Below are 18,057 nucleotides of genomic sequence, written 5' to 3'. Positions count from 1 at the left end.
GAAATGTACAGAACCAATGAAATTCTGAGGGGCTTTTGCTCTTTCTTGTTATGAAACACACATTTCATTGTAGACCTAAATTCCTCTTTATCTGTCCTAAATACAGTATTTCATTGCTTTTATTTTTTTTTTGCAAATAACTGGTATGTAAGTGCAGATGTATATTTTACCATGATCTGTGCAGTGCCTTGTGTTTTGCTCTTACAGTTCTTCTCTGCAATCCAGTGAGTGGCTTTATAGCCACTGGGAGCACAGGAGAAGCAGCAGGATGAGCATTTTAAACATGAAATGCTGAGGTTGTGTAACAGTTCAGGGTTCCCAGGTAGTTTTAGAATTGGGTTCTTGTGAATTTCAAGTTGTGACTTAAAGAAGAGTAAATTTCTCTGAAAAACACAACCCCCAAGCATATTAAAAAACAATTTCACTAACAAATTCCTCACTAAAGGCAGGCGGGGGGGGACCTAAAACTGTTCTGGCTTTATAGTTCAGCTAGGAAGGAGGCAGTTTTTCACCGAACTTTCTGCGTGTCACTTGAAAGTAAAAAAAAAAAAAAAAAAACTATATGAAAAAAGGGGTTTATTTGTGCTACAAAGTGTGCTGGCTGATAGCGGAGGGCTGAGGAAGGGAAATGGGTGAGGCCTCCACATCCTGTGTGTGTCCGCACCGAGCGCACGCTGTCCTTTCCTTTCCCTTTGTACCAAGGAGGCGGGTGCGAGCCCGAGGCTCGCTGCTCCTGCACCGGGTGTAAAATGCTTCGCAAGGTGCCTTGTCACACGTAGGGCAATAAACTTCCAAAACCCGAGAAGTCTTCACGGCACAATTAACAGAAATGGCTAATTCTTGAGGCTCAGCGCTGCCGGTGTCCCCTTGCCGGGAGGCGCGGGCGGGCGCTGCCCGGAGCCCCGCGGCCCGGCCCCGCCGAACCCGCCCGAGCGGCGGCGGCCGCTGCCCCCCCGCTGGCCCCCTCCCTCCTTCCTGCCGCCCCGCTGATGTCAGCCCAGCCCCGCCGGGGCCGCCGCCGCTGCAGCCGCTTCGCGCCCGCCCGTGAGCAGCCCCGGCCGCGGCTGCGCCGGGGAACCCGCGGCCGCCCGCCCGAGCGCCGCGCTGCCCCCCCGTACCCTCCCCCGAGCCCAGCGGGAGCCGCGGCGGCCGCAGCCGCGTTGCGGCGGGGAGGTGGGAGCCGCGTTTGGCAGCCGGGGAAGGCAACGTTATAAAAAGCCTTTGTCTTGGGAATCAGCATCGCATCTCTCCTGCCGCCCGACGTGCTGCCGGCGGGGGCGAAAGCCACATTTTCGGCTCGTTTGTTCTTTTCGCCGCCCCAGGCATGTCTTGACACAGCCGCGAGAGAGCCCGGCGTTTCCATGCACTTCCGACGGATGTCTTCGGCTGGGGCGAGAGCGGTGGGGGTTTGAGACTTTGTAGCGTATCTCGGTGCGAGCGTCCGTGAGATTCCCATGATCGCAGTGTGAAGGAGGAAGAACTGGGAGAAAGAAGCGTTTGTGGTGATTTCTCTTCTTGCTGGGTCAGCCTTCCTGGATGGTTGCATTACTGTCTTGTGGACACATTGTCAAGCGCGCACAGAGACAGAGGCTTGGTTATTTCCCCTCTTGTTTGGTTTCCGTCGTGATCTCTGTGCAGAAATCACCACTTTTCTCCCAGTTCGCCGGTCCGCACTGAGCAGCAGGAATATGCTCATGAAGGAGTACCGGATCTGTATGCCTCTGACAGTTGAAGAGGTAAGATCCGCGCTCGTACCGGAGAGGCTGTTCCTTACCGAGCGTTTTCTCTTGCAAGGCGAATTGAGGTTATATTTGTTTTGCTGAATATTTTTTCTTGGTGTAATGAACTTATTCGGAGATGACTGGTTAGAGAGGAATGTTTTCATTGGAAAATATAGGAATCTTGCAGGAACGAAGGTAACTTAAGTGTATCAAAAGCATTATGTCGTCAAAATATTGTTTATGAAGATTTTCCAACCAGACTTTTCAGAGGAATTTCATGCATATTTGCAAAGGAATGCTTTGTGCTGAAATTTCTACCTGATAAACCCAGATTCTAAACATATTTCGCCTTTGCTTAAAATACCCTCGCAGTTGAACATGGCCTTAAACTCCAGGACAGGTAGGGAAGAGAGGTAGATTGCTTATTAGTAAAACTTTATTGTCATGTAAAGAAGTGATTAAAGTCAAACAGCTCTTTGTCGGTGTTCTGAACTCTGTGTTAGAACATTATGTTTTCATTTATCTGCAAACATCCCACCTGCTCACTGTCTTAATTAATACAGTAATACCAACACGGAGTACACGTGCTCTGGAGTTACTGGTGCTCATGAAGTGTTTGTGGGTGCAATTAGGTGCCCAAAGGCCTGATAGCTTTTGGAAAGGAGATGGTGCTGTACGGTTTAGCGTCCTGCAAATACAAAAAACCTCGGTGTTTTATTTGGCCAGTTCTGCTGCCGACTGGGCATCGCGGAGAGGAGCGAGCCCGCTTTGAGCGCGCGTTTTGCGCCGAGATGCGCGCAAAGTTCCGCTGGTCCCGCGGGCGGCGGCGGGACCGCCAGGGGGCGCCCCGTTCCGGTCATGGCACGGCCCCGCTCCGGTCATGGCACGGCACTACTGCGGTCATGGCACGGCACTACTGCGGTCATGGCACGGCCCCGCTCCGGTCATGGCACGGCACTACTGCGGTCATGGCACGGCCCCGCTCCGGCCATGGCACGGCATTACTGCGGTCATGGCACGGCACTACTGCGGTCATGGCACGGCCCCGCTCCGGTCATGGCACGGCCCCGCTCCGGTCATGGCACGGCACTACTGCGGTCATGGCATGGCACTACTGCGGTCATGGCACGGCATTACTGCGGTCATGGCACGGCACTACTGCGGTCATGGCACGGCCCCGCTCCGGTCATGGCACGGCACTACTGCGGTCATGGCACGGCCCCGTTCCGGTCATGGCACGGCACTACTGCGGTCATGGCACGGCCCCGCTCCGGTCATGGCACGGCCCCGCTCCGGCCCCGCTCCGGCCCCGCTCCGGCCCCTTCACGGCCCCGCTCCGTTCATGACATGGCCACGCCAGAGGGTCCCGGCCCAGGGTTCCATAGCGCTCATTAATCCGCTAAATAATGTACACATTTATTCTTTGGCTTCATCCAGACGAGTGTTTTGCCGCACAGTTTTATTTTTTGCAATGTGTGCAGAAGTCCTCACGGCTGTGTGTGACAGAGTAGTCGTCTCAATGGTTGTTTTGTCCATATCTTCAGATTTGGCAAATGAACAGTTCTCTGAAACTCAGAATTGGAACTGCCAAATATTTACTTCAGGCGGCTCAGGAAATTCCTTCTTCTGGGAGCAGGAGCTAAAACCACCATATACATGAAATTACATAGACATAGGTTTAATTCTAGCATGTTTCCATCCAAGTTACATCGTGTGCAGTGGTATTGGATGGCATTATTCTTTTAATACATAATTTTCTTTATTTATTGCATCATCCTAATGTAGACAACATTTTATCCAAGCCAGTTCCTGAAGTCCTTAGACTACCACACTTAGTTAATAACAGTTCATTACATCATCAGAAGGGAGCAGATCTAATTTATTTTGAAACATTATTGTTAAACAAGATTTCCAGATGCAGAAAAGTTTAAAAATCTTACAAAACAGGAATGGTTGATTCATGATGAGGCAGAAGGCAAAGCTGGATGTCAATTATTCTCTAGAATGTTAGCAGAATTAGTAAAGATACTCGATTTTGTCTTTTCTCTTTTGGTGAATCATCCATTATTTAATCCAAGCACTGTATCTGAGATACCTGAATGAGGAACCTAGAACATGTCTGATGTTTAACATCAATTCAATTATTAATTATAAAATGAACCAGAACAAAATTTGAAATTAGCAAATACCTTCTTTTTCTTACAGTATTTGCATGCTAAAGAAGTTCCACACTGTATTTCTCATAGCTCATCTTTGTGACATTTCTTGCAGTGTTAGGAAGGTGGTGTTATTTTATTTTTACCCTTACTTGCACATTAACTACCAACACAGTGATACTTTTTGCCATCTGTGTAGAACTGCATTGTGCAGTCATCAGGAGAACATCATGGGGTAATGCTCACCCTTCAAAAGCCAAGAGCATTTTGGTTCTAAGAGGCCCAAACTGGCTTCTGCAGGGTGCAAAGTCACTCTGAAGTTCAGTGGGCTTTGAGGGAAAGGCATTTTCCACAGGAGCTGCAATTTCCCACAGGGTTGGAATGTTGGGCTCTGGATGTGCAGTGGCACTTGGGTACCTGAACCACATGGACACCACTGCCAATAAAGCACCCAAGAATTTTTGAGGTCCTGTCTCAACAAGTGTGGGAAAAATGCAGTTCTTTCTTATGCAACAGCATGGGTTCCCTTTCTGTGCCGTTTTTCTTACGTGGCCTTAATAAACTCTGTTTTTTCTGTTGTTTGGATGTTCTGCCTTTCAGCCTGTTCACTTTATACATACATCCAAAAGCAATTCCTTGAGCAGCTTTCTTTTTTTAGCACTGCCTTGCCAGTACTTCTTGCCATAGAAGTCTCACAACATGAATGAGAAAGAGCTATTAAGGTAATTTGTGGTGTTGTCACCAAGACCAGAGTGGTTTCCATATCATTCCTGTGAAAATATTCTGGCACAGGCAGAAAGATGAAGTGTTAGCTCTGTCAGCCAAGCACCTGTATCCAATCTTCTGTAGTCAGATTTTGTGTGTAATGTGAAAAAATGTGCAGTAAAGTGTTGTGTAATGTCCAGGCAAGTACTGGAAGTCATGACCTTGCATGTAAATACCTGTGCACACAGCATGTAGGAGTTTGTGCTGCTCTGGCTGACTATTATGACCTAAATTTATCTCTAGAGAAGAGTGAAAACCTGATAGATGTCCGTGTAACAGCACACTGTCTCCAGGTTTAGAGAGTTTCTGGCTCTGTTGTGAATAGGAAATTCCTTCATTAGCTACTGCAGATCCTGTTCCTGAGGCATTCTTCCCTTGATGCCCGTATTAGATAAGATACCCAAATATTTATAGGAGGTTTGTTTATCTACCTGTCTGCTTGGAGGCCAAATGCTTTCTTGCAAAGAAAACATCTCCTAAGAAATGCTGCTTGCTACAGACTGAACTGTTGTGGTGTATTTTGATCCAGGATCCAGGAGTTGGAGATGCATATTTGTTGCTTGTTCATGAGCACCAGGAAAGATGGGTCATTCCAAAAGTCCTTGCTGAGGTGCAGTGGCACCACACTACAGTTCTTATTCAAGGTTGAGCCTTCCTCAGTAATCTGAATTTTTGACAGCTGTTTAGGTCTGTTACGTGGGCATAGTCACAAGCTGCCTGATCAGCTTAAAAATAATTTGAGAAAGGAAACACCATGTTAACTGCTAAGCAAAATAATAACATCTGCTGTAAGATCTTTGCAAGTGAGGTCAGGATGGAACTGTTGGTAGACAAAACCAATATGATTGCCAATTCATTCTTTGCCTCATTTGTGGTACTTTTGGCAAATTCATTCCATTTGTTAACATTGAGACCTTCTAAATTAGAAAAACCCATTTCTTTGCATTAGTATATAAAGTGAGTAAAATCTGTTCCAGTAATTCCATAGGATATGTTACCAGTCTTCATTCCAGCTGCAATTAATAAATGAGCCTGCTGCTTGGTTATTTTTCCCCTTGCATTTTCATGTGTTAGTTCATTCTTACAAATAGCTTGTTACATCATATGAGAGAATATTATAATAGGCTGCATTGTGGGTTTTAAATACCATCAGTTAAAAAAACACATTCCTAAGCAAGTGAAAAGAACACCAAGCAATTGAAATGAGCAGAGATACTAAAAAATTCTCAGGGTTGGAGCTCATTGCAATCAGAAGTCCACAATTTTTCACAGGAAGGATTACATGGGTTTGTACTTTAGAGATACTTTATCTGAAAATGTAAACCAAATGTGATAGGTTAGTGTGGTACTGAACTCTTCTGGAAGAGGCAAAGTATAGTGAAATTCTTAATTTGTGAGAAAAGTGATTATTCTTTAGGGAAATAGATGGAAAGACATTTTTGCTGGTTCCTGTTGCAAATTGAGTTGTTACTGCTGTAAAATGCTATGAGTGGTGTGAAGCTGGGTTATGTAAATTTGAAAGCTGTACATCAAATAAACTACAGGAGTGATAGGGTTTTCTCCTTGGAAACAGGGATGACCATTAAGGTTTCTGTTAGTTTTGACTACGTGCATGGCCAGTACCTAAAGTCCTGACAGGATTTTCTTTCCTTTGTTCTTTACTTCAACCAAGATTATCTCTGCTGAGGCTGGTGGAATCACTGCCACTCTGTGTTTTAAATAAAAGCCAAGTTGGATCTGTGGGGAGACGCCTGCATGAGGTGTGGAGGATCAGCTGTATCATCATGAATACAAACAAGCAGAGACCTGCAAAATGTCTGTAAATGCAGATCATGGTTTTTCAACAAAAAGTCCTTTCAGCATCAACAAATTCTGATTTTCGAGGTGTTATCCTTGCTGCTTTATAAAAATATCCATTGTTTAGTTCTTGTTTCAAACATCATGAATTCCCCTAGTGTGGATTATTTATGTAAAATTATTTCAACAACATCTGTGTAAACAGTATTTGTATCCTCTGAATCTTGTGTACACTTCTTCTTTAAAAGATTTCATAGTCTCCCATTCTGTGTACAAAGGGTATATGTTATAACATGTTTTATTCAGACAGATTTAAAGCTCATTGAAAGCATTTGAGAAAGGGTTGTTATGCCCTGAGAGTCAGCAGGTGTTACAATATTTGGACATAACTATATGTATGTAGTACAGCAAAGCCTTTAGTAGGGTACAAAGTGTAAAATAATTTTTTTCTAAAGTACAATGCTCTGCTTGCTGCAGGGCAAACTATCTATTCATCCTGCAATCAAATAGATTAAATAATGGTCAGCTGTGTCCATTTCCTTCATTTCCCAACTATAGCCACAGAACATATTTTCAGGAATATATAGATGTATGGAACACTTGTAAAAGCAGTATGTTGGTCATAAGCAAGAGGATTATAAACAAACTTAAGCTGAAGTCATCTTATCAAATTTAATTAATTTTAATTACTTTAATTAATTTATTTTAATTATAGTTAATTATGTCATGTCCATGACCTCTGCAGAAAACGTTTATCTGGCATTTTTGAGCTAAGGTGGTCCAGCAAAAACAAAGGCTTCTTGTGCAATTTTAATTTAAACTATCAACAGCTCTAATGCATCTCATACCAATTCCTTTACAATATACTGAATTGCTGTGAAATATAAAGGACTTTTTGCTGTAATCATTCTGCCAGGAGATGCCTTCTGAGAACATCAGCAATCTCACCTGCCTTTTGCAGTTAATACAGTAGAGGCACTGTCACATTGGTCTGAGGAGGATTCAGAGTTAATTATTGAGCTAGAAAACCACTTTACACCATTCCCAGCAACTTTTTATTCTTTAAAAGAATTCCTTGTATGTCTCTTGTCAGCAAAGGGTTTGGATGTGGTGGGTGGGCATGTCTTCTCTCCTCAAAAGGTGTTTGCTACTACAGTGTGACCTTAAATTCATCTTAAATCTCATGGCCTGGAAAGAATCATTGTAACAGATAAAACCTATGGGAGAAAGCACCAGAAGTTAACTATTAGCACTAAGGAAGAATACCTATTCAATTTTCTTTTGCTGCACGGTCTAGTTACAAGAGGAAACAGAGGAAACTGAGAGCTGGTTTGTAGCAAGACAGAAAACAAACACCTTGCTTTGGTTTGGTCTTCTTACGTTAGTTGTGGTCAGCTGCAGAAGAGCAGCAATGCAGAGCAGATATCAAACCTTCACTGATTTCCACTGCAAATAGAAATCCAAAAACATGTAGTTTTCTCCCTTACTCCTGCTTGCACATTTCAGTATAACTCTGTGAAAGAAACAACACAATCTTTGTTCCGCAGACTTCAGTGTAAATCATTTAAAAAATCTTTCCGTGGAACGGATTAGATATTACCCAAGAAACTTGGACAGACTTGGACATCCATCTGTGTTTATCTCCCTTGTCCTGTCTTCCTTTCTTTCCCTGTCAACATTTGTTTTCTCCAAGGAGTACTGTGTATTTATTTATTTATTTATTTATTTATTTCAGGTAATACTGCACACTGGATTTGAGGGCTTTGTTAGCAAAGTACAGGCCCAATTTTGCATTTCCCACAAAAGAAAATGCAGCCTGTTGGTGGTTTAGGGCATTTTCTACCTAAAGCACTCTACAGAGCTACATCAAGACCTTCATGAACTGTATTTGGTTTTGAAGCATAATGTAGGTTTGGAAACAAAAGAACAGAATGTCAATACTGGCTTTTAAAACTTAGAGTTTTCTGTTTCGTTTTTTTGTTTGTTTGTTTGTTTTTTTCTTATTTTGGAGTGAACTTTGTCTTGCTGAGAACATGAAGTTCTTATAAGAGTGGATGTTAATGTCAAATGATCAGCACTTTTGAAATTCTGACAACTTGTGTTTATGTACCTAATAATGAATGTGGGCATCTACATTGGCATCTTGAAGTTCAATAGCTCTGATATGTCAAATACATTTTCCCATAGTCCAGTCTGATTTCTTCATTCTTTATACATTTAAAGTTAAAAACAATATAACTATACCAATTTTCATGTGCTTGACTGCATAAGTTACAAAAAAGTTGGGTGGTTAATAGCTCTTAAAGTCTCTAAAACCCTGCAGATTAGAGGAAAACAAAGATTTCTGTACTAACTAGGAAAGGTTACAAATTATATTTTCCTTCATGAGTATTCATTTTAGTCTGATAGGCATTTACATTGTTGTAATCTGTTAGAGATCATGTTCTTGGGTACAAAAGGCTGCCTAGTCAGATAATGGAAAAGCCATAGTTTATAACAATGATTCATTCACTAAATCCTTCTGTGTGACTGGTGAACTGACAAATGTGTTCCTCAGGCTGCTCTTATAGAAGCAAGTTGGTTGTAGTTGCTAAAATCCACACAGGTTTCCCATTTTGGCTGTCCAGCCTAACACACAAGCAACCATGATACACTCTGAGGATGGGGATGGATAACACACACATGCAAACCCTTGAATATTCTCAGTCATTGTGGGTAAGGAATAACCCTTTGTATCCTTACTAATGGAAAATTACTTGGGGTTTTTTTTCACAGAGTTATAATTTCCTTATATTTATCTTTATCTTTTTTAGTTCGTGGAGTATCTATCATGACCAGCAGTAGCTTTTGTGAGACTTTATACCAAAATAAAGCAAATAATGACATCTCATGCAAATTTGCTGTGAGATGCATCCACTGCAGCATGAAGAACTCTCTGTAGGAATGTTGTGCATGTTTTTAAGTGCAATTCCCAATGTCTGCAGGCATCTAAAAAGCAAGGAGAAAGGTGCTCCCCAGGATTATTGACTGTCTTTAAAAAGGAGTGAAGAAAAGGTAATTTAGATTTCAAGTTGGGTTAACAGATGGATTTGCAGTCTGTAGGTGGGAGAAACCAGACTTGAACTTCACCTGTGTTTATATATAATGCTTTTAGTCTGGCTCTGTCTTGTTTATCTCCTTATAAGTTCATCATTTCTTTCCAATTTTGGTTATAAGTGATCAGCCAATTTTGAATCCTTGGATATGAATCAAAATGTTATTTTTAATTTTCTAAAGTACAATGCAGGGTGCTAAATTGTAGGAATGACATTTTAATGGTTCTTCTTGGGGGAGAAAAATGCATCTTTATTTTTCTTGTTTGTGGTTAGAAAATGCTGAAGCAGTTTTGGGTTCTGTTGGGTTTGTACTTTTGCAGTCCCAAAGCTGGCTTTGCTGTTCACCCTCCAAGCTCCAGCACATCCATAACTTGCACACACACTTAATTCAAAGCACACTTAATTTAAAGGAGTCATGTGAGTCACAGGACATGAATGTTTGTGGATTTAGTAAAAGACTTGTTCATATGCTCTCCAGAAAAATTATGGTCTTTATTTAGTGTCTGTTCTAAGATTAGTTCTTGCCCAAGTGATTTAGGAATACTTAGGCTCTGTGGGAATTGTTTTCTGTGAACATGCTAAGAATGCTTTATTTTCCATTTCATCACACCAAATGTCATCTTAGGTTTAATGTGTTGACCAATTAATGACTGTGTTCAGGATTTTTTCTGTAAAAATATTACTACAATGCAGGACAAAATAATTGTGTGATAATGACACTCCAGTGTGACACACATTGTTGCTCAAGTGCTTGATTAACAATCAGCCACTGATGACAAACACAACTCATTTTTTAATTTGTTTTCTGGTTTTTGCTCTCATTTTATATAGAAGTTATTAAAATAACCTTTTTGTGCTAGTGGCACCATCTTTCTTAAAAGGTTCTCCAAATAGAGAAGTCTACCATGAACCAAAAAATTGTCTTTACCAGAAAAGTAAAGACAATGATAATTCTGTTGAAGTTCTGACCCATGCTAAGTTTGAATCTCTCCTGCTCATACATAACCACTTTTAAATAGTCTCACTTGTTAGGTCCATTTGAACATTGGTCTTAGTATGTACAATCCTAACTTCTGAGAGATGCCTGACAAATTTATCCATCTGCTTCTCTGATTTTGTCAGAGTTTTCTTCAAAAGTGCAAATTAGCTGACCTCTAAGAAATATTTTCATTTAATAAATGATTTGTACAATGACTTGCAATAAGCCAAATGAAGCACATTAAACACATACTTGATTATAGTCTTTAATAACCTACCTGCTTCTTTTATCCCATAGCCTTGATATAAAATTGATTTATATCTTTCCACTCAGTGGAAATTAGACCATAGTAATACCAATGATTGCTGTCACTGATGTCAGAGAGACCAAGATTTCACCAAAAGTGTGTGGTAAAACACAGCATATTTTTAGAACAGAAATGTTGAGAATTTAAATTGCATTTTAATTGCATGGTGTAAATATGAAGTCCATTGACCTCAGGAGATCCATTACAGATTTTTATCAGTCTCATCAAAAGTGGACTTTAACCAATGGCTGTAAACTAAAAGAAAATGCAAATTTCTCAAGTCTGTTGTTCTGAACAAGAAAAAGACCAAGCTGATGTCTTTAAATCTTTATTATTCTTGCATAACCTAAATAACATTTATCACACATTTAGATTAAGGCCCCAGATTTATATCAAACCTCTGTGATGTCTGTGAGCCTACATTAAGTGAAATTCTTGCTGTCCTCACACCACAGACTTCTCAGTTGCCTCTTTGCTCTCAGTGTTCATTCTAGTTTTACAGAGCCTTTGATTTCCTTTCCTTTCTCCCATTTTTGAGCCCTTGGTCACTCTGAAGTGAGGAAGCCTCTCCAGCCCAGCAGGCGTGTGGCCAGCTGGCAAAAAGCTGCTGCTCTTGCTTGGCCTGGGCTTTGCAGGGAATAAGGAACTGCACAGCAGACTGGAACAATTGATAATTCAGCTCCCACTTGAGTACTCTGCTCGGGTTGAATCTCTGTATTCCTGCAGTTACCATGGATCTTTCTCCCAGAATGAAGCTAAAGAGAGCACCAAGTTCCAAAATTTCTCCCATGTCTTAGAGGGTTGCTAAGTTTATTTGCATTTCTAAACTGTTTGCTACTCAGTTAAGCCCAGTTTTTTGCTCTTTTTCTTTTTTTCTTTTTTCTTTTTTTTCTCCTCAGGGATGATTCAGTATAAAAGCGTGTTTGTCTATATTAAGGGGAGTCTGTTATACATTTGGGGTATTTGGGATTCTTTTCCTCATTAACTTCAGTGGCACAGAATAAAGCCTAAATGGGGATTTTTGTTGTTGTTGTTGTTGTTAATTTGTTCTCCTCTGTTCTGCTACAGCTTATATTCTCCACTATCTCTGCTTTTTTTTAATGCCTTAACTTGAACTCCCTTGGAGTCAAGTGATGCCGAACTTCTAAATCTGTTCTGAGGGAGTTGGAGATGAGGCAAACAGCATTTGAGTGGAAATGTTATGTCATAGTAACAAATGCCTATGGATTAGTTAGTTTATTTCCAGGACCTCATGGGCTATACATTGCTATTTATAATTTAACTTTCTCAAGCAGCCACGGCTGTGTTTATGTTGCCATGGTGTTCCTTGCCATACTTGAGGGTGGATAGTAAATGCTATAATTGAAAATAGATACTCCCACTGAATTAAGAGTAACAGGTGGTTATGTTTTTATTTAATCATGCTGCAAGCATATTATAAGTTAAATGTAGATACCTCTACTCCTGCCTCTTTGCCAAGACATTTTCAGACATGCCAGTTTGTCTTCAGTGGCCAGGACTGGAGAAAACAACATGAGTGATTTGTCTTGTGACAGGCCAAGGAGTGTCAGTGGCCATCAATGAGCATCCTCCTCTTCAGAAGCAAAGATTCTTCTGCAGGAGGGAAGGAGCTGCTCTGGTGCACGGGGACAATTCTCTGTCTCATCCTTCCCCTGGGGACTGAACTCTGGATAAAGCTCTGACTCCTGACCAGCATCTGAGGAGCAGTGACTGTATTTGCTGATGATCTTCACACATTAGCCCTTTACCTCATCTCAACTCCTCGATTCCTTCTGTTTCCCACTGAAGTTTTCCAGATTTTCCATGTGGGCAAGACACATCCTACAATCACAACTATCCAAACATCCCCCTTTCATGACCATAAGAATAACTTTTGATGAAATTTTGTCAACTCCAATAGAATCAGTTAAACGGTATATTTTAATATACATGAATCACATAATATATAAATACATGTTTTCACATGTGAATATATATATATCTTTTTCTGTTCTTCAGAGTAAAAAGACAGAAACACACAGATACTGTCTTAAATTATTCTTAACATTTAGGTGGGGGGGAAAAAATGTGTTGTAGATTTTTCTCCCCAAAATAATCTAAGATGTGAAAATTAAAAAATTCAGAATAATTCCACACTCTGTATTTACTGTAAAAAGCCATATGTCCAGGAGTATAAAGTAACCAGGTGCAAATACTTCAGTCAGGACAGGGTTGTTATTATCAAAAGCATTTATAAAACATGTGTTAATAGAACCATACCAAGGATGCCTAATTGGTGCAGTTATGTGAGTAGTGAAGTGCAGAGTAGAGCTTGTTGCCTGAGTTCTGCACAGCAGTTCTCCTGTTGAGAATTTTTGCACAGTTTTTAGAAGCAGCTGTCAGACTTTGGTCTTTATTAACTCTGACTAATTGGGTCCTCCAATTTTTCATATAGTTATAAAGTGAATTTTCAGGAGCAGGAGATATGTGGATACACAGAGTTTTCTCTTAAACTCAGTTCAGGGTTGTTTCTTGTTTTTTAATTTTCCTTTCACATTTTACCATTTTGTAAAGCAAAGCCAAAGAAAATAGTGTCCCATGGATGATATGTTTTGTCATAGTTTGGTTTTTAAACTGGTTTACATTGGCTGGAAATGCTCATGTTATTTAAACCAGTGTCACTTGCTTTGTACACAAGACCAAGAGTCAGAGAATGTCTTAAAGCTTTGCAAGGAGATCCTTAAGGCCTTTTATAAGCTCCCAGCAATTGCATTCCTTTCCATGGGTTGTTATACTTAACATCTTTGTTTGCAGGCCTTTTCCACAATTTTGGAAGTTAGACTTGCAAATTAAGTGAGCTTATGTTATAGGTAGCACTTGATTGAGTTTATTGTTACAGAAAAGCTGAGGACATTCCCTAGGGCCACTCACAAACTTCCATGTAACAGTAAGGGTGCAGTAAAGCATTAGGCTTTGAAGTATTCATGCATATTTAATGGCAAGGGAAGGAGAGAGCTCTGCATTGTAGCCAATCCAAACCTTTGAAAAGAACAGTGAGTTAAGAAAAAAAATTTGAGTTTGTGTGATGTTTTTGATCAAAAGAAATAAAAAAACATTGCTGAAGGTGATTAATGTAGATTAGTAGATCATGTGTTTTAAGGAAAATGTCTTGGATTCACAGATCTAATGGAAATTCAGTCTCCAGCCAAGGTTTTCCTTGGCCCTTCTGAGTTTTCCCAGCTCAGCTGTCTCTTCACCTGGTCTTTTTGAAGATGTAGGACCTCTCCTTTGTTTTGGTGCTGGTGCTAAGTTTGAAAGTCACAGAGTCCTTGTGTAAAACTGTGCCTTGGAGCTGCCTAAATCTCATCTAAATAGATATTGACCTGGGAATAACATCCTCACTCTTCTAACCAGTGTTACCTGTGTGGGCCCAAGAGCAAAGTCTGGAGTCAAGCTGCTGCTTCAGCAAGTTCTTCATCAGCCACAAACCAGAATTTAATCTTGAAGTTTATGAAAGCTTTGCCACTGTGCTTCACCAGGCTTCATTTTGCTGAGTTTATATCAGGTTATTCCACACTTTTCTTAAGCAGTTATCTATGAATATTCATTCTTAACAGTCACGATTCACTGTGTGAAATTGTAGCATGAATTTTTATCTTGGTGTTGATGGGTGGTTCCTGATACTCCCCCCTCCTGCACCAAGTGTTCATTTCTCTGGTATCTTGCTTTTTAAATACAGGTTACACTGCAGTAAAAATGCTCTTGGTTTAAAACATTTTTACCCACTTTGTCAGTTAAAAGAAAAGAAGTGAAAAGGAAGGGAAAAAGGAAGAACACAGAATGCATTTTTTGGAGAAAAGAATTTAAGTAATAAGGTTTATAGCAATAGAATTCACTTGCTCCATCAGGTGACTCTTAAAAGTATTTTCCATTTTTTGGAAACTGGAAATATAAGGAAACCATGTAGGAAAAGAAATAGACTTGCTGAATAAATATTTTATCATGCAATCACTGACATAAAAATAATGACTGAGCTGCTGAGGTACATTTTTCCTGTCTTATCGTGCAAGCTCTTCTTTTAATTTGGACTTTTGACACCTTCCAGTCAAGAGTTTCAAAGCAAAAGGACTTTTAGCTTTATCAACATTTCATCACCCCACTGATTTATGTGTGCAAATTGTTTACATATGTCAGATTGAAACAAAAACTGTTTTGGAGGCACAGCAAACTTCACAAGTTGACATATAAAATTCACCCCAGTAAGTCAGCTGAAAATTTGGTTCCTGTGTCTATTTGTAGCAAATTATTGCACTGCATCTGCTTATGATATTCTAGAAAACATGGAAACAAAAATTATGTCATCAGAGTCTAAAAGGTCTAGAGCCTTTTATTACTATTTCACATACCTACATATTGATGCTAGTTTAAGAGTTTCTTAGGTTTCAAAGATCAATTTTTCTTCATATGTTGTATTTATACTGATGGAATAAAGAGTTACTGTTTTTTTCCCTGTTAAATCTTTAACATTTTTTATAAACTCAAAAAATATGCAAACTCTGTGAAAGGTTTCTTGACAGAAGGCAGTGTTTCAGTGTAGCTGTCTAATGAAGCTGCCTGGAGAATGGCTGTCATGAAAATGCAAAGACCTGTGGGTGACATAAAGCCATTCTGACATCCTGAGTGTGGCATCCTTTTCAGGCAGACTCTGAACAACTCCACAAATTAATCATTACCTTAATATAGGATAGCACTGGGATGTGCATTGCATTTTCATAAGAATGAGAAATAACTAGCCCAGGATTGAAGGCTCATATCCTGTGTACCCTCTATTCCTGCACTGCCAGCAGGGGAGCTCTGGTTTCCTCTCAGCTGACCTGAGGTGTTTCTCTGTAATTTCTCCCTGCTCAGCCCTGTGGTCCAGCTGTACCTCACTGTTTCAGAAGCAGAGGCAGAACCAGAGCTGTGTGACACAGGCTAACCAGCAGGAAACTCAGAGCTCTTTGGTTCCCTGTCTGTAGAAGACCACAGTGAAGCCTAAGTTTTCATTCCTGAACTCTTCCATCTGCAGTGCTGATGTGACCCTGTGGTCAATTTGGGCTATAGAATTTTGAGCTGGTGTCTCAGGTGTTCATTCCCTCTAAGGTCGAGGAGATAAAGTTACTGAGCTTTCCATCTAATCAAGAGTTGCTCTCTGAGTTTTGCAGGCTGCAAGTGATCATGTAACTGTATCCCCTCTGTGCTCTCCTTTTTTCTCTTTGTACTCTCTGAAATATGCCTCCCACTCTCTCTTTTAAATCCTTTTTGTAGGAGGTTAATTTGAAAAATGTAGCTTTCCGTCCTTGTTGGGTTCAAGTTATCTTAAATTGCTACAGCCATCATTAATGACAGTGGAACACTTTCAGACCCAGCACAAATTCTTCTGGGACTTAACTAGTGCTCTCTGCCCAGTGTTAAAAATGATTTGTCCATTTATTTCACTTTTTATTGCACCTTGTAAACAATGATTTGTCCATGCAAGGGCTTTCCTTATGGGAAATTTGTTTCTCTTAGAATATGGGGGAATGTGCTCTCAGGCACATGGTGTGACACTTGGGGACATTGTGTGCAGGGCTAAGAGCTGGACTTGATGATTCTGGTGTGTCCCTTCCAACCCAGCATATTCTGTGGTTCTGTGGCCTTGGCAAAATGGGCTTTTGATATTAAATTGCCCATTATCTGCTGGGTCTGCTCTGGCTGTGTACCTGCTGACCTCTTTAAATACAGATTGACACAACTTTTCCTCACTAAAGCTATCTTAAATTTTACTCTGTGTTTCTGCATTCAAGCTGTGCTAGTCACACACTTTTAAATTTTTTTCTTGAGTAATAGGAATCATTTTCATATGCTCTTTCTCAATTTTCTGTTCAATACATTGAGTAGATGATAGCAAATGTAAAGCATATGAAAAGCAAATTTCATACAACTGCTGTTCTACTTGGTGAAAGTATAGAATTATAATTTAATACCAACACAACATCCTGAATTAATTGTAAATGCAAAGATGCAATCTTTAGAATACCAACTGAGATTTTTTTTTTACCATGCCTCTCTGCTTTACTGCATGTAAGCACAAAACTTCAATAGAGGATCTTTGATTGCTGTTTTTTAAATTATTATTCCTTTAAACCAACAACTATTTGTGGACTGTTTCTTAAAGAGAATCACAGAGGTAGCAATAATGCTAATAGTTAGGATTTGAGGAGTTTATTAATATTTTTTACAAGTAATATTTATCAGTGTACCAGTATTTGCATATTATATTAGAAGTTGTTTTGCCAAGTGCTGGCTGGCAGGATGTCATGTTCCCTGATTTCCATTTGGAGCTGGAAACTCTTCTGTTTTTTTTTAAATCTCTAAAAGGAGTTAACATTTGCTTCATTTTAGATCCTAGCTCTTGTAGGATGCACAGCATCTAAAGTAACAGGGTCCTGTGCTCCTGGAATGATTCCCCACTTTGTCACTGCCAGGAGCAAACTCAGTTCTGCAGTTGTTTCATCACCACAGCTCTGGTCCATGCCCAGCACACACCAAACTGTCCATCTTGAAAATAGAGATAAATTTCCATGTCCATGTTTAACTTTGATTTGTAGTTACATTTTCTCTCTAACCTCCTCCCACTGGCTGTAAATCAGTAAGTGAAAAGCACATCACGTACACGATCTGCACTCAAGCATTTGATGTGCTTGTCATTAATTGACAGCATTCCTATACATGCTGGTCAGCAAGATTAATGCCCTTCTCAGGTCCACTTTTACACAGTGAAGCCAGTGGGAATTTCTCCACTTTTGCATTAAGAATGCAAAAATATGAGCCTAAGAGAGAATTCATTGAATGAGGAGCTGTGTGTGATAGGCAAGACAATTCTGTCCTGAGCTGCACTTCGTAGAACTCTGCTGGCTTTTGGTAAAGTGCTTTGTCTTATTCTTCCACAAAGTACCAGAAGTCATTTTTGCATATGACATTCACATTTATGTGTTCTTTAAACTGTGCTACCAGAAGAGCAAATTATGTTAGAAAATTTAAACTCCTTCCTGGGGACTTCTAATAAAATTGTAAACCTGATGATTTGCTAAATTACATATAATATGGGCAAAATGGCACAAGATGAAGCAAGGTTTTTTTCTGGTCAGTAGATATCCAGGAGGAATGAGCCTGGCTTGGTAAGCCAGTACATTTTTATCTTCTGGCATTTCTTGCT

At 40.3% G+C, this 18,057-nt stretch overlaps 1 protein-coding gene across 1 annotated transcript in view; it reads left to right on the top strand.

The window, feature by feature from the left end:
- The first annotated feature begins 970 nt into the window (after positions 1 to 970).
- PITPNC1 (phosphatidylinositol transfer protein cytoplasmic 1) overlaps positions 971 to 18,057 on the top strand; it is a 77,389-nt gene continuing 60,302 nt past the window's right edge. Inside the window, exon 1 of the mRNA XM_079323202.1 lies at positions 971 to 1,736. Coding sequence (XP_079179328.1) covers positions 1,689 to 1,736 — 48 coding nt within the window. The 5' untranslated portion in view covers positions 971 to 1,688. The remainder of the gene's footprint in view (positions 1,737 to 18,057) is intronic.

The sequence above is a fragment of the Erithacus rubecula genome (genome assembly GCF_903797595.1).
Source record: "Erithacus rubecula genome assembly, chromosome: 20".
In the NCBI taxonomy this organism is placed as follows: Eukaryota; Metazoa; Chordata; class Aves; order Passeriformes; family Muscicapidae; genus Erithacus; species Erithacus rubecula.
Note: the sequence above shows the minus strand (reverse complement) of the source record. Positions and strands in the feature narration are given on the sequence as shown.